General features: G+C 37.5%; 1 protein-coding gene across 2 annotated transcripts; it reads left to right on the top strand.

Moving 5' to 3' along the window:
* Positions 1-1400: 1400 nt before the first annotated feature.
* On the top strand, positions 1401-13693 carry snupn (snurportin 1). 2 transcript variants are annotated; one of them, XM_062042725.1, is made up of 9 exons: positions 1401-1513; positions 6273-6437; positions 6530-6722; positions 9885-9989; positions 10081-10177; positions 10425-10522; positions 10657-10734; positions 12910-12990; positions 13096-13693. In XM_062042725.1, exons 2-9 carry the CDS (start codon positions 6280-6282, stop codon positions 13414-13416), a joined length of 1131 nt encoding a protein of 376 aa, XP_061898709.1. In that variant the 5' UTR covers positions 1401-1513; positions 6273-6279; the 3' UTR covers positions 13417-13693. The 2 variants fall into 2 exon arrangements, with proteins under 2 accessions (XP_061898709.1, XP_061898710.1); XM_062042726.1 differs by having other exon boundaries at positions 1416-1519.
* The last annotated feature ends 1541 nt before the right edge of the window (positions 13694-15234 follow it).

The following is a 15234-nucleotide window of genomic DNA, read 5'->3' as shown; positions in this document are numbered from 1 at the left end:
TGATAATTTTTTTTTGCATTTTTATTGTAAATGTGTACACTTGTGTTTTGAGACATTGGTGACATTTTTTTTTGTTATTACTTACCATGTGTTGTTTTTACATATGTTCTTGATTTTTTTTAATCCTTGTTTTATTTCTTACCCATGTATATACTAGTTAAATTATTTTAATGCGTGTTTTTCACTTCAATTTTTTTATTTTTAACTTTACTCCTGTTAAGCATGCTGTTTTTAAAAATAGCTATTAATACATATATACAAAAAAGTGCAGAGTATTAATAAATAGAGTGTCGGGATGAACAAGCTTCATGGAGCCTCTGGCTAAATGACAGTTCGGTCTCCCTGGATGGATTCCCGCTCATCCGCGCGGACTGGACGTTGGCCGAGAGCTAGTGGGCAGCCTAGGATGGAGTCTGCGCTCTTGGCCATTGCGGTGTACCGTAAGTGTTTCTTAAAATGGTGTTTTTTTGTTTTGTTATGTTTTGTTGTTTGTCGATGCATGGTGCAATCAATTTATTAACTTATTAAATTATAAACTCTTTATTTTATGTTGCCCTTTTTTTTGCTGCAGCTGTTACATATACTGTAATATTTTACATGGTAATTGGGATTTGTTATATATTGTATATATTATATAATAATATAATATAATATATCATTATATATTATATAGTGTATATATAATATGTAAATATTACATATATGTTATATTGCTACTATGGTAAATTTTTTGTCTACTTTATACCTTTTGTTTTCGCCCTCTTTTAGTGCCATTGTGTGCATTATCCTTTCTATCCTTTGTAACTGAGCTACTGTGTAGAACAATTTACCTTGTGGATCATTTAAGTTTTTCTAAGTCTAAGTCTAAGTATGTGTGCAATATGTATTATTTATTGCTCATTTTTGGGGTTTTCGTTGTGTTCCACTTTTGTAGCTGTATGTAGAAACGGCGCCGCTGCAGCTGGTTGCCTCAGCTTTGTGGTCTTTTAAAGTCTTGTACGCCCTTTCTCTTCTTTAATGTTCCCCTCTTGTTTTCATTTAACGTTTACTTTTGTGGACTTTTTGTATCTGCACGGCTACCATAATCCCCCAATTGTGGGGTAAATAAAGTATATCCTTATATCCTATAAAACAGTAAAAGTTATTAAAAAAAAAAAAAAAAAGCTAAACAGTGAAATGTTGTGAGAAAAAGCTGAAATGTCGATAAAGCTAACACAGTTGACACACAACTTTCTTTTTAATCTTTTTTTTAAACCTTTTGACAAAATAAAATGTATAGAAATGGCAGTCTTCGGTTTGCCATCCTATTAAATGGAAATATAGAGAATATGAAAAATAATATTATTTTTCAAAGTGTGTTTTGTCCTCCATTACATTTGCTCATGTAACACAGCGCTTACCAAAACTCCGGGATAGTTTCCGGCTGGTCGGCCAACAACATAAAGTCACACAGTATTTGGAAGTGGGGGCATGTGTGACGTCAGAGCTGCCTTCATCTCCCTCGATGTCCAAGGTAACAGTTAAGTTTTAATATTCGCTATTTATCACGTCATAGGTGACTATATGGGGATCAGTTCGTCACATATAATGGCGTTGAACTGTTCAGTTTCGCGGCAGGGGGGTAGAATCGTATACGCGGTTAGCGACTGGTTGGCCCACAGCGTGCTAGCAGCGTTAGCCGAATTGCTAACAGCACCGCAGCTAATGTGATAAATAGCTAGCTTAATGGCAGCAAGCTCATTGAGTTGATTTTGTCTTCAAACGATTCCTTCAATGTTTGTGGAATTACTGTCAAACTTGAGAAAATGCTCTTGTTGCATCATGGCTAATTTGTTTAGATTATACATTTAATTGTAAGGGAAAATGCTGACCAACAAAAGTTATCTTATAAACCTAAGTGTAAAAAGAATGTATACTACGGTGGCCGACAAGGGTCAGTGCGCAGCCACGTCCAAATGATCCTCACCCAGAAATGATCCAACATTCACACCGAGCACCAGAAAACAGGCTGCAAATTAAAAAATACTGCAATCACGTAAGTGTTCCAGGATCAAAATCCAAATGCAAAATAAAAATGCTACAAAAAAGGGTAGAGCGATATGGCTGAAAACTGTAGTACGATATAAAAGTTAAAAAGTTACCAATGATTGTCACAGACACACTGCGACCCGGCCATCACCCTTGATCACCTCCTTGGAGGTGAGGGGAGTAGTGAGCAGCAGCGGTGGCAGCGCCCGGGAATCATTTTTGGCGATTTAACCCCCAATTCCAACCCTTGATGCTGAGTGCCAAGCAGGGAGGTAATGGGTCCCATTTTTATAATCTTTGGTATGACTCAGCCGGGGTTTGAACTCACAACCTACCGATCTCAGGACACACACTCTAACCCAGTGGTTCTTAACCTTATTTGAGGTACCGAACCCCACCAATTTCATAGGCTCATTCACCGAACCCTTCTTTAGTGGAAAAAAAAAATTCAAATTCAAGACAAAGTTAATTTTTTTTATTGGCGCATAAAATGGTCCGTGCATGAACATCACCTTGTTCAAAGAACAACGCCAACACATGAACTCACAAGAAATTACACACCTGCAAATCAGATGGAAAATTAGAGGGAACATTGTTTGGGGGTATCCATAATACGCCGATAGGGAGAAGTTTTTATTTACACGATGAATTGGGTAATTGGGTGTGTTTTGACCTCCGCAGCGGAGGCTCCGCCGAACCCCTGAGGCCGACTCACTGAACCCCTAGGATTACATCGAACCCAGGTTAAGAACCACTGCTCTAAACCACTAGGCCACTGAGTAGTAGTAGATATGCGTTTCATATCGGTCAATATCAGTAATTATCGATATTTTTATGACTTTTGGGAAATAATGACTAGGAGAAAAATAAATTTAAATGTTAACAATTGAATTTCAAATGTAACCGTCTTCTGAATATAATCCCCTCAGCTATCAAGGCAGAAAGGAAAGGAAATGTCAACACAAGCATGGAAAACACTCAATGTAAACAGAATTATAAAATCACATTAAACATTTACCAATAACCTCTTAAAATGAAGGTGCAAAGATAAGGAATATGTAAGAAATGCTTAATAAAGTGTAACAAAATAGTGCAAAGTGTGAGAACGTAAACATGGAGACACCCGAGAAGAACTATTTTCTGCAGGTTTAGTGCCAGGAAGTTACGGCTGTGCAACATTTAATTTGGTCTGTTAGTCTTATTGAAGTATGGAAAGGGATTTATGTTATGCGGTAATTATTATCTACTGTGGTTGGTTTTAAAGGGCTATACAAATAAAGTTAGTATGGTAAAATTATTGGACCAAATTACTAATATTTTAAAGTAGCGCATTTGTTATATTTTGTAATTAATTTTATTCATACAGTCCTGCACTTCAGTTCCTACCTGTTGTTTCTGTATACTTGCAAAGAATCAACCGCAAGACAACAAAATGACGCAACCAAACCTGATGGTTTATAGCAGACCTGGGCAAAATACGGCCTGGGCAAGGTGAAAGGCTGGCCAACAAAAGTTATCTTATAAGCCCTCAAGTGTAAAAATAATGTATACTACGGTGGCCGACAAGGGTCAGTGCGCAGCCACGTCCAAATGCTCCTCACGCAGAAATGATCCAACATTTACACCGAACACCAGAAAACAGATGGACAATGGAAAGACTGCAAATTAAAAATACTGCAATCATGTAAATGTTCCAGGATCAAAATTCAAATGCAAAAGAAAAATGCTACAACAAAGGGTTGGGTGATATGGCTGAAAACTGTAGTACTATATAAGTGTTTTATATTGGTCAATATCGATAATTATCTATATTTTTATGACTTTTGGAAAATATCGACCAGGAGAAAAATCAATTAAATGTTAACAATTGTATTTCAAATGTAACCTTCTTCTGAATATAATCCCCTCAGCTATCAAGGCAGAAAGGAAAGGAAAAGTCAACACAAGTATGGAAAACACTCAATGTAAACAGAATTATAAAATCACATTAAACATTTACCAATAACCTCTTAAAATGAAGGTGCAAAGATAAGGAATATGTAAGAAATGCTTAGTAAAGTGTAACAAAATAGTGCAAAGTGTGAGAATGTAAACATAGAGACACCTGAGAATCACTATTTTCTGCAGGTTTAGTGCCAGGAAGTTACGGCTGTGCAACATTTAATTTGGTCTGTTAGTCTTATTGAAGTATGGAAAGGAATTTATGTTATGCGGTAATTATTATCTACTGTGGTTGGTTTTAAAGGGCTTTATAAATAAAGTTGGTATGGTAAAATTATTGGACCAAGTTACTAATATTATAGAGTTGCGCATTTGTTATATTTTGTAATTAATTTTATTCATACAGTCCTGCACTTTATTTCCTACCTGTTGTTTCTGTATACTTGAATAGGGAATGGACGAGGGTTGAAAAGAAAATAGAGAGCGTGTCCGTTTTTTTTTTAAATTAAAAACTGCCATACTGTTGACTTTTGCTGTTTTATCTACAATTTATTTGCTCTCTGCAGCACTCATTGTGACTTTCTCTTTTCACTCCATGCAAAGAATCAACTGCAAGACAACAAGATGGCGCAACCAAACCTGATAGTTTATACCAGACCTGGGCAAAATACGGCCCGCGGGCCACATGCGGCCCGACAGACGTTCTATATAATTTTTTCCGACCTTTAACACCAAAACTGTAGCCGCCATTATGATGTGCAGTGCTGTTTTTAAATTACCGTAAGTCTTGCACTATAGAAAGTATTTCAATTGGTTGAAATCCGCGCTTTTGAGTGTTATACGAGTTATTACGGTCATCTACGTCACAGCAGCTCAGACCAGGAACAAACCAGAGTGGGCGGGGTTTGTTTTCAGAGCATCCAGTCCAAAACGTGTGTGTTTTTACGTGATAATATATCATATTGTAGGTGTTTATTACCCTTTGCGTTCATATTTTGCCGTTTGTTGTGTTTTGCCTGATTGTAAAAGATGTCTGTGGAGGAGCTGGTCTGAGAAGTAAAAGAGGAGCGACATTCATATGTTGTTAATTTTCAGTGTTTTATTGTTCATAGTTAATATTTTTAATCCCACTTTCTTTATTTTCATGTACATTTTGTGTGTCCCATTCAGTAAAAAAACTGTAAAATTCCATTCGGTTTTTTTTTTTAGATGGCCTGTTTTTAGAATTGTATCGGACGGACATTTTGACTTTTGGTATTAGTGTTCCTGAAAAAAAAGGGACCCAAACACATACTGTACAGCAGGTTTTTACAGCTAAATATCTACATACTGTATAATTTATACACACAGACACATTGGCCGCCCCAACACATTTTTTTTTCTCAAAATTTTGCCCAGCTCTGATTTATACCGTTACCTGATTGGCTGTTAATGTGTCACTCCCACCGATCCGAGTGCCCTTGTTCATGCAACCAACCTTGCTTTGCAAATTCCTGTTTCTTCCGGCATAGAAGAACAAAAAATTGAACGTTTTATCGAACACATTTTTTATTACTTGTCTATTGCGATATGTCCTGATATCGTTTTATCGCCTAGCCCTGTGCAAATGTGGTGAACGACTGAGTGAAATGCTGCAAACTAACATTTCGTTCCGTGAACTTGCAGCATTTCTGCCATGCAGCCATATTGTACTGCACAGCCTAGGACATAGGTGTCAAACTCAAGGCCCGGGGACCAGATCTGGCCCGCCACATCATTGTATGAGGCCCGCGAAAGCCTTGAAAAAATGTGTGTTGATAAAATACTTCATTTTTTTACTAAATGAAAATAATTATTTAGATTTTGACAGGAAAAAATGCGTATCTTTTTAAACGTTATTATCAAATAATGCCAAATATTACATTATTATATAGTGTATTACAAAAATAGGTTAGTAAAAATAAACCGTTGAATATTTGCTTGTCACTTTTACGTATGTAATAATATGAAGTGATTGCTGGTACACATTTATATCAATGCTGTCAAATTATGTATTTAAAAAAAAAATCAGATACATTTGAATTTTGATTAATCACAGGTTATTGCCCGCATGCATAATTGTATTTAATTTGAAAAAAGTGGCCCTCTGAAGGCAGCCATTACTGCAATGTGGCCTTTAATGAAAACAAGTTTGACACCCCTGTCCTAGGATGTAGAGAGGTATTTTATTGCAAACTGTACAGCTTCAGGGACATTCCAGTTCAGAGGTTGTACAGTAGTTTTATCTTACTGTATGATAAGTCCTTGTATGTGTTGACTCCCAGACTCCCCATGGATGACCTGACCCGAGCCCTCTCGGCCAGCTTCGCTGTGTCCAAGGAGCCCAACAGTACGGCCGCCCCGCACCCTCGTCTGTCCCAGTACAAGCGCAAGTACAGCGTGTTGGAGCAAAGTGAGCGGCGCCGGCGCTTCCTTGAACTGCAGAAAATGTACAAACTCTCAATTCATGTATTTCATGTGAAAACGTCAACACAATGTAAAGTGTTTTTTTTGTTTGTTTGTTTGTTTTAATCAATCTCAGCAAAAGATTAAACTACGTCAATCATGTGCGGCGACTGGCCAACGGCGACTGGGCGGGCTCGGACAGCGATGGGGAGCAGGACATGGAGAACCAGCAGCAGGAGAAGGAGGGGAAAGGCGAGCAAGATGTCAAAGCAGATGAAGAGGAGATGGAGATTGAGAGACGAAAGCTGCCAAAGCATTACGCTAACCAGGTCAGAAAACAAGGTCCACGCAAAAATGTCTTTGCAAATTGCATATCGGTGCAGCAGGGGGGCGCTATTACCGTATTTTTCGGACTATAAGTCGCAGTTTTTTTCATAGTTTGGCCGGGGGTGCGACTTATACTCAGGAGCGACTTATGTGTGAAATTATTAAAACATTACCGTAAAATATCAAATAATATTATTTAGCTCATTCACGTAAGCGACTAGACGTATAAGATTTCATGGGATTTAGCGATTAGGAGTGACAGATTGTTTGGTAAACGTATAGCAATGTTCTATATGTTATAGTTATTTGAATGACTCTTACCATAATATGTTACGTTAACATACCAGGCACGTTCTCAGTTGGTTATTTATGCCTCATATAACGTACACTTATTCAGCCTGTTGTTCACTATTCTTTATTTATTTTAAATTGCCTTTCAAATGTCTATTCTTGGTGTTGAGTTTTATCAAATACATTTTCCCAAAAAATGCGACTTATACTACAGTGCGACTTATATATGTTTTTTCCTTCTTTATTATGCATTTTCGACCGGTGCGACTTATACTCCGGAGCAACTTATAGTCCGGAAAAAACGGTACTCTTTATTGCACAGGTGTCAAACTCAAGGCCTGGGGGCTAGATCTGACCCGCGACATCATTTTATCTGGCCCGCAAACACCTGGAAATGATGTGTGTCAATAAAGTACTTAATATTTTCTCACTAAATGTAATTGATTTTTTTCATTTTGACAGAAAAAAATATATGTACTGCTTGAAATTGCATGCCTTTTATACTTTATTAGTTTCCATTATTGCAACAATATTAAAGTATATTATCATACTTTTTGTCTAAATGAAAATAAATACTTAAATATCTGCTTGACTTAGGATTTTACAGCAAACTACCCATCAAAATCGATAAAAATGACAATGCATTTTACGGTGTTCTTTACAGCATATTACTGTAAATTGAAAAAAATTAAATTTTTTTGCATTAAAATTCTGTTGACTGAGCTGCCAATTTTTTACTGTAAAATCTTGTTTTTAACGGTGTATTACTGTAAATGGAAAGACTGTACATTTGTTTTTACGGTAGAAAAACTGGCAGATAAGTTGCTAGAATAAAAAAAGAAGTTGTACTGTTTTTCCATTAACAAAATAATGTTGTAAAAACCAATGTCAATTTAATAGTAAAATTCTAGCAACTAAGCTGCCAGCTTTTTCCGTATAAAAATCAAAACAAAACCGTGGTACTGTTTTTATATTTACCGTACAATGTTGTAAGAAATAAAAACAACACAATTTTACTGTAAAATTTTGTAAATGTAAAGTTTTTACTGTAGTATCGATAGTCTACTTTTTAAAAATATATATATAATTAATAATGAAATCCAGAGGCAAATTCATATTTTATTCGCTGTAACAAGCAGCCCTCTGATGGCAGCCATAACTGCTATGTGGCCCTCAATGAAAACGAGTTTGACATCCCTGCTTTATTGTAATGCTTGAAGAAAGTCATTTGCTGGAAAAGGCCAATTATAGAGGTTAATTGGTGTCTTTATTACGAATGCTTTTTATGGACACTGAATTTATGGAACATATTTTTTTGCGTTTGAGTTTTGTGAACTGAATTTTTTTTACATCAAGTTATGCTGACAACTTAATTATATACAAAATTGTGAGCAAAAGTTGGGTGTTTAAAAAATCACTTTAAAAAGAAAAATTCAGTGCAAAAAGAAAATCTGTGTATAAAATTCAGTGCAGAAAATTTCAGTATAAAAAAATTTGGTGCAGAAAAAATCACCCATTCATCCATTTTTAGGGTATTAAAATTTAGTGCAGAAACGTTCGTTGGTAAATGGTAAATGTGTTATACTTGTATAGCGCTTTTCTACCTTCAAGGTACTCAAAGCGCGTTGACACCTTTTCCACATTCACCCATTCACACACTGCTTCGAAACTCAAGACCCACTTCCGGTAAATTAAGACTGAAGCACCTCACTGGATCGATTGCCTAAGTCTTAATTTGGATCGACTGGATCGATTGCTTCAGTCTTAATTTACCGGAAGTGGGTCTTGAGTTCGAAGCATCCAGTATTTCTGAACTGAATTCTTATACAATGATTTTTTTAGACTATTCTTTTTTTTTTAACACTGTATTTTAACTAAATTATTTTTTTAAATGTTATTCAATGAAAATGTCAACATAATTTAATGTATAAAAAAAAAAAAAAAAATCAGTTGCATAAATCCAATGTTAAAAAAATGCTTTCATATTGAAGACACATTAATCTACAAAACCTTAAACCAGGCGCCGTTTCTGGGTGTTGTTGATAAATGGCTTTCGCTTTGCATAGTAGAGTTTTAACTTGCACTTACAGATATAGGTACAGACTGTAACTACTGACAGTGGTTTTCTGAAGTGTTCCTCAGCCCATGTGGTGATATCCTTTACATACTGATGTCGCTTTTTGATGCAGTACCGCCTGAGGGATCCAAGGTCAAGGGCATTCAATGTTATGTGCAGAGATTTCTCCAGATTCTCTGAAACTTTTGATGATATTACAGACCGTAGATGGTGAAATCCCTAAATTCCTTGCAACAGCTCGTTGAGAAATGTTGTTCTTAAACTGTTGGACAATTTGCTCACGCATTTGTTGACAAAGTGGTGACCCTCGCCCCATCCTTGTTTGTGAATGACTGAGCATTTCACGGCAGCTGCTTTTATACCCAATCATGTCACCCACCTGTTCCCTAATAGCCTGTTCACCTGTGGGATTTTTTCAAATAAGTGTTTGATGAGCATTCCTCAACTTTCTCAGTCTTTTTTGCCACTAGTGCCAGCTTTTTTGAAACATGTTGCAGGCATCAAATTCCAAATGAGCTAATATTTGCAAAAAATAACAGTTTTTCAGTTTGAACGTTAAATATCTTGTATTTGCAGTCTATTCAATTGAATATAGATTAAAAATGATTTGCAAATCATTGTATTCTGTTTTTATTTACGATTTACACAACGTGCCAACTTCACTGGTTTTGGGGTTTGTACTTAGCCAATCGTGCAGATAAGCCGAAATGCTCAGTTTAGTCCAGCAGAGGGAGTGCTGCCCTTTATTTTGATGACAAACAAGCCTCCTCATTGTTTGCCTTCCTCCTCTCCTCAGCTGATGCTGTCAGAGTGGCTGGTGGATGTCCCGGCAGAGCTGGACTCTGATTGGCTGATGGTGGTCTGTCCCGTGGGGAAAAGATCCCTCATCGTTGCCTCCAAGGTAAGGGGGAAACGTGCGTCACAACAAGACGACCACCTGGCTCGGCTAAGGAGCCACACAGGAAAGGGATGACCTGGGAATGTGTCTGCAGGGTTCCACTGCGGCGTACACGAAAAGCGGCTACTGTGTGAACCGCTTCCCCTCCCTGCTGCCTGGTGGGAACCGCCACAACTCGGCCATGGGAAAAGGTAGCGTCCTTTTTAAAACGATGAAATACACCCAAAAAAATGTCATTTCCGTCTTTCTCAGAAACGTTGTGTGGAAATTCCCCCTGCTCGAGATTAAACGGCTGGTAATGCACCACCTGAATGTAATTTAGCCCACCAGAAATACCACAACTTGTAATCTTAGTGCCTCTGATGTTGAGCAAAATCCCACTTTGAAGTTCCTTCTGAGAGAAGAACAAAAGTCACATGATGGATGTCGTCCATGTAGATTACACCATCCTGGACTGTATTTACAGCGAGGTGGACAGGACCTTCTACATGCTGGACGTCATGTGCTGGAGAGGCCACCCGGTCTACGACTGCCCGGTGAGACGGCCTACCCGGATCCTGCGGGAATGTTTGTCTAATAGCTGAGTTAGCAGAGTCTGGAGCGCAGATGTTTTCTCTTGCCATGTTCCCTCTTCCTTTCGTGTTTACACGGCTTGTTTTCTCATCGACAGACCGATTTCCGCTTCTACTGGCTGCAGTCCAAAGTCCAGGAGACGGAGGGCCTGTCGGAGATCGCCAAACGGAACCCTGTGAGTTGTCTTCAGTCGCGGTAGTCCATATTGGATAAATAGAATAAACCTTAAAAGGTCCAATGTTTACTATTTTTAAAAAGTTTCCTTCTACAATGTTTAATGCATACCAGTCACAATAGTGACTGAATAGAATAATCGCAATTCTTATTTGTAACGATTCTTAATCGATTAAAATTTTTATTTTTTATTATTATTTGTATTTGACTTTATTAAATGTTTGGGAAGCATTTTATTAAACACAACAAGTTTTTTGTCAAGTAATATAGAAATTGATCAGAGCTGTTTATCTATATAATGGAGGAATGTAGTTAATCATAGAACGAGCATCAAATGTTATTAAAAAAGTATGGATTTTGAATCGAGAATCGTTCTGAATTAAATCATTACCCCCAAGAATTGAATCGAATCGAATTGTGTGGGGCCCAAAGGGAGATTAAGGTCGTTTTAATAGTCTTAACAATTTTGTTGCTGATGTTATGTCGCCATCTAGTATAAAATGTGAGTAGTCCAGGTCAATGACCTTTAATTATGACGAGAATGAAAATATGCGCTGCATTTTACTTATACGACCCAATGCAAACAACCTTCCTGGTCATGGTGCAAAGAAATAAAAAATTTAAAAAATCCAACCAGCATAAAATGTCAACAGACATGGTTACATATAACACAACCTGTTCACGAAACTTTGTGGACATTATAAAAATGCACCACAAAAATGTCATCATCAAACCCATTTAAATCCATTATAAAGCATGATGGGAAAAATGCAAAACTCTCTCCATATACTGTGTGTATGTGTATATATATATATATATATTCACAATGTTATGTCAGACCCACTCGACATCCATTGCTTTCGGTCTCCCTAGAGGGGGGGGGTGGGGGGGGGGGGGGGGTTACCCACATATGCGGTCCTCTCCAAGGTTTCTCATAGTCATTCACCGACGTCCCACTGGGGTGAGTTTTTCCTTGCCCGTATGTGGGCTCTGTACCGAGGATGTCGTTGTGGCTTGTGCAGCCCTTTGAGACACTTGTGATTTAGGGCTATATAAATAAACATTGATTGATATATATATATATGTGTGTGTGTGTGTGTGTGTGTGTGTGTGTGTGTGTGTGTGTGTGTGTGTGTGTGTGTGTGTGTGTATATATATATATTCAATTAAAAACGGTTCTTTTTTGATAGATGTGCTTGTCACAAAAACATTACATTATGTTCTTTACAAGTGTATGTAAACTTTTGACCACGACTGTGTGTGTGTGTGTGTGTGTGTGTGTGTGTGTGTGTGTGTGTGTGTGTGTGTGTGTGTGTGTGTGTGTGTGTGTGTGTGTGTGTGTGTGTGTGTGTGTGTGTGTGTGTGTGTGTGTGTGTGTGTGTGTGTGTGTGTGTGTGTGTGTGTGTATATATATATATATCTTTTTCAACCTATATCTGAAAAGGATTTGCAATTCATTGTTTTCTGTTTTTATTTACAAATTACACGACGTGCCAACTTCACTGGTTTTGGGTTTTGTAAGTGTAACAAGTAAAAAAAAGAAAAAAAAAGAATTAAACAAAACGATATGTTATTTTTTACATTGTTAGTCTTATTTAAATGTATTGTTTTTGCCCCTTTTTTCATTTTTTTTACTTGCTGTGGTTTATTCGTTACTAATTGATATCTGTTTTTATTTTTTTACTATATTTAAAGTTGAGTTTATGATGGTAAATAATTTGGTATTTAATTGTGATTACAATCCATCCATCCATCTGGCTCACCCTTTAGAGCACAGCCGGCACTAAACATGCAGAAAATAGTTCTTCTCAGGTTTCTCGGTTTACATTTTCACAATTTGTACTAATTTGATACACTTTATTAAACACTTCTTACATATTCCTTATTTTTGCACCTTTAATTTACGAGTTGTATTCATTTTTTTTAATGTGATCTTAGAATTGTGTTTACATTGTTTGAGTGTTTTCCATGCTTGTGTTGACATTTCCTTTCCTTTCTGCCTCGATAGCTGAGTGGATTATAATCATAGGAAGTAAAAATGTTGACATTTAATATAAAAATATCAATTATTATCGACATAAAACACTTATGTCGTGATACATTTTTCAGTCTTATGGCGTCCTCCTTGAACCAGGAAGTAGGCTGCTCGCTAACAGTGCCTTGTTTGCTTCAACAGTTCCGCTTCGTGAGCCTCCACAGCACAGACTGCACGGCTTCATCCATCCAGAAAGCTTTGGCGGCCGACTACAGCTTCAGCGTGAGAACTTTTGGACTCCTTCCTGTGTCGTCCCACTGCACCCATGTTGGGATTAAAAATAAAAAGGTTTTTGGATTCACTGTGAACGCCTGCTCTCTCCGCCAGGTGGACGGTCTTCTCTTCTACCACCGCCAGACTCACTACACCCCTGGCAGCACGCCGCTGGTGGGCTGGCTCCGCCCCTACATGGTCGGCGACATCCTGGGCATAGAGGTCCCCGGCGGGCCGCTCACCGCCAAGCCGGAGTACGCCGGCCACCAGCTCCAGCAGATCCTGGAGCACAAGAAAACCTCCAGCCAGGTGCGGCCGGCCAGTCGAGGCGGGGGCTACGAGCTGGAGCACCTGTCCACGCCCGACCGGGAACACGACCACGCCCCCGACTGCTTCAACCACAAACCCATCCAGGAGGCGCAGATGGAGAACTGAGAGGCGACACGTGCTAGTGATGATTTTAACCAGGCATCACCCAGGACAGCCTTTGAGTGCATCATCATGTTTATATAAAAAAAAGACATTTAGTCATGTACAACATATTTGCATTATAGAATATTAAATAACTAACTTTTTCCAGCTTGTCAGCAAAAAAGAATTCAAAGCCTGTCACAGATTAGCACCAGAGTCACCAATGGAGTTGGTTGTGGACTTTTACAATTAAGTTTTTTTTTTTTTAAATCTAGTTCTAATAAATGCTTTTTTAAAGGTTCCCTTTGTGCTCGTGTGTGTTATCGGCTTATTCTCCAAAGCAGCATGTTCGCTTCGCAGACTCTTGACTGAGGGGGAAAAAAAACAAAAGTGCTGATTGAGGAGAGCGAGATGAGTGTACAGCATGTGCTTTTAGCAGAAATCCAGGTATTAGTCAGCAGCACATGTCGCTTTCCAGGAACTGAGCGCCTCCCTTTTGAACTCATTTGTGCTTGATACACAGCTCTCCCACGCTCTATCTCACACACACACTCTAATGTATGAGAATGTTGTGTCACAAGACCTCATAGGAAGTAGATCTGTGCAACAAATGTGCTGTTAAAAACTTTAAGCGGTTTTTCAGCCTTCGAGACATGAAAACACCTAAAAAAAAAAAAGTATATCTTTATATGTTGATATATATGTATTATTGACTGGCTTGGTGCAGTAAAGTTAATTAGATAAATACTCAAAGTTACACTTGATTTGCTTTTTAAAACACTCAAGCACAAAATCACTCAATTAAAAATAGATATATATATATGTGTGTGTGTGTGTGTGTATATACACACATATATATGTATGTATACAGTACAGGCCAAAAGTTTCTCATTCAATGTGTTTTCTTTATTTTTATGACTATTTAAATTGTAGATTGTCACTGAAGGTATCAAAACTGAATGAACACATGTGGAGTTATGTACTTAACAAAAAAGGGTAATATAACTGAAAACATGTTCTAGTTTCTTCAAAATAGCCACCCTTTGCTCTGATTACTGCTTTGCACACTCTTGGCATTCTCTCGATGAGCTTCATGAGGTAGTCACCTGAAATGGTTTTCACTTCACAGGTGTCGTAGTTTTGATGCCTTCAGTGACAATCTACAAAGTAAATAGTCATGAAAATAAAGAAAACACATTGAAATTAGAAGGCGTTAAAAAAGGGATAATTAATGCCTATAAAAAGAAAAACAATCTCTACAAACTGTTCATCAAAGTAAATACAAAGGAAGTCGAACAAAGATATAGTTGGATGGACACAAATAGATTATCGTTGAATATAAATGAAACTAAGATAGTGATGTTTGGTAATCGCAACATAACATCTGAACAGTAAATGAAGTATTGATGTTACCCAAATTGAAATCGTAAATGAGAATACATTTTTGGGAGTAATAATTGATAGTAAACTATCATGGAAACCCCATGTCAGACACATTAAAAGAAAAATCTCCAACACCTTCAACATATTCCACTCATCCTGGACATTCAAGCTATCATTTTTCAAGTTTAAAAAAATTCCAGGAATTCCTAGCATTCCCGTTTTTTCAAACCCTTTTTTGACCCTTTTTTTCTGGCGACTACTCCTGCATTTTTCAACCCACTTCAACCGTTCCACCGTCAAATTGTTCCTCTTAATCAGGACAGGAAACAAAGTTGGTTTTTGAACTGGAAAAATTCCCGATTTTCCCGAAATTTCAGGAATTCCGTAATACCATTTCTCAATTAAAAATGTTACTACTTTAACATTTCTCCACCGATTTGAAAAATTCTAACAAATTCT

This window comes from Entelurus aequoreus, linkage group LG03 (genome assembly GCF_033978785.1).
Source record: "Entelurus aequoreus isolate RoL-2023_Sb linkage group LG03, RoL_Eaeq_v1.1, whole genome shotgun sequence".
In the NCBI taxonomy this organism is placed as follows: Eukaryota; Metazoa; Chordata; class Actinopteri; order Syngnathiformes; family Syngnathidae; genus Entelurus; species Entelurus aequoreus.
This window is presented reverse-complemented; position numbering and strand designations above follow the sequence as displayed.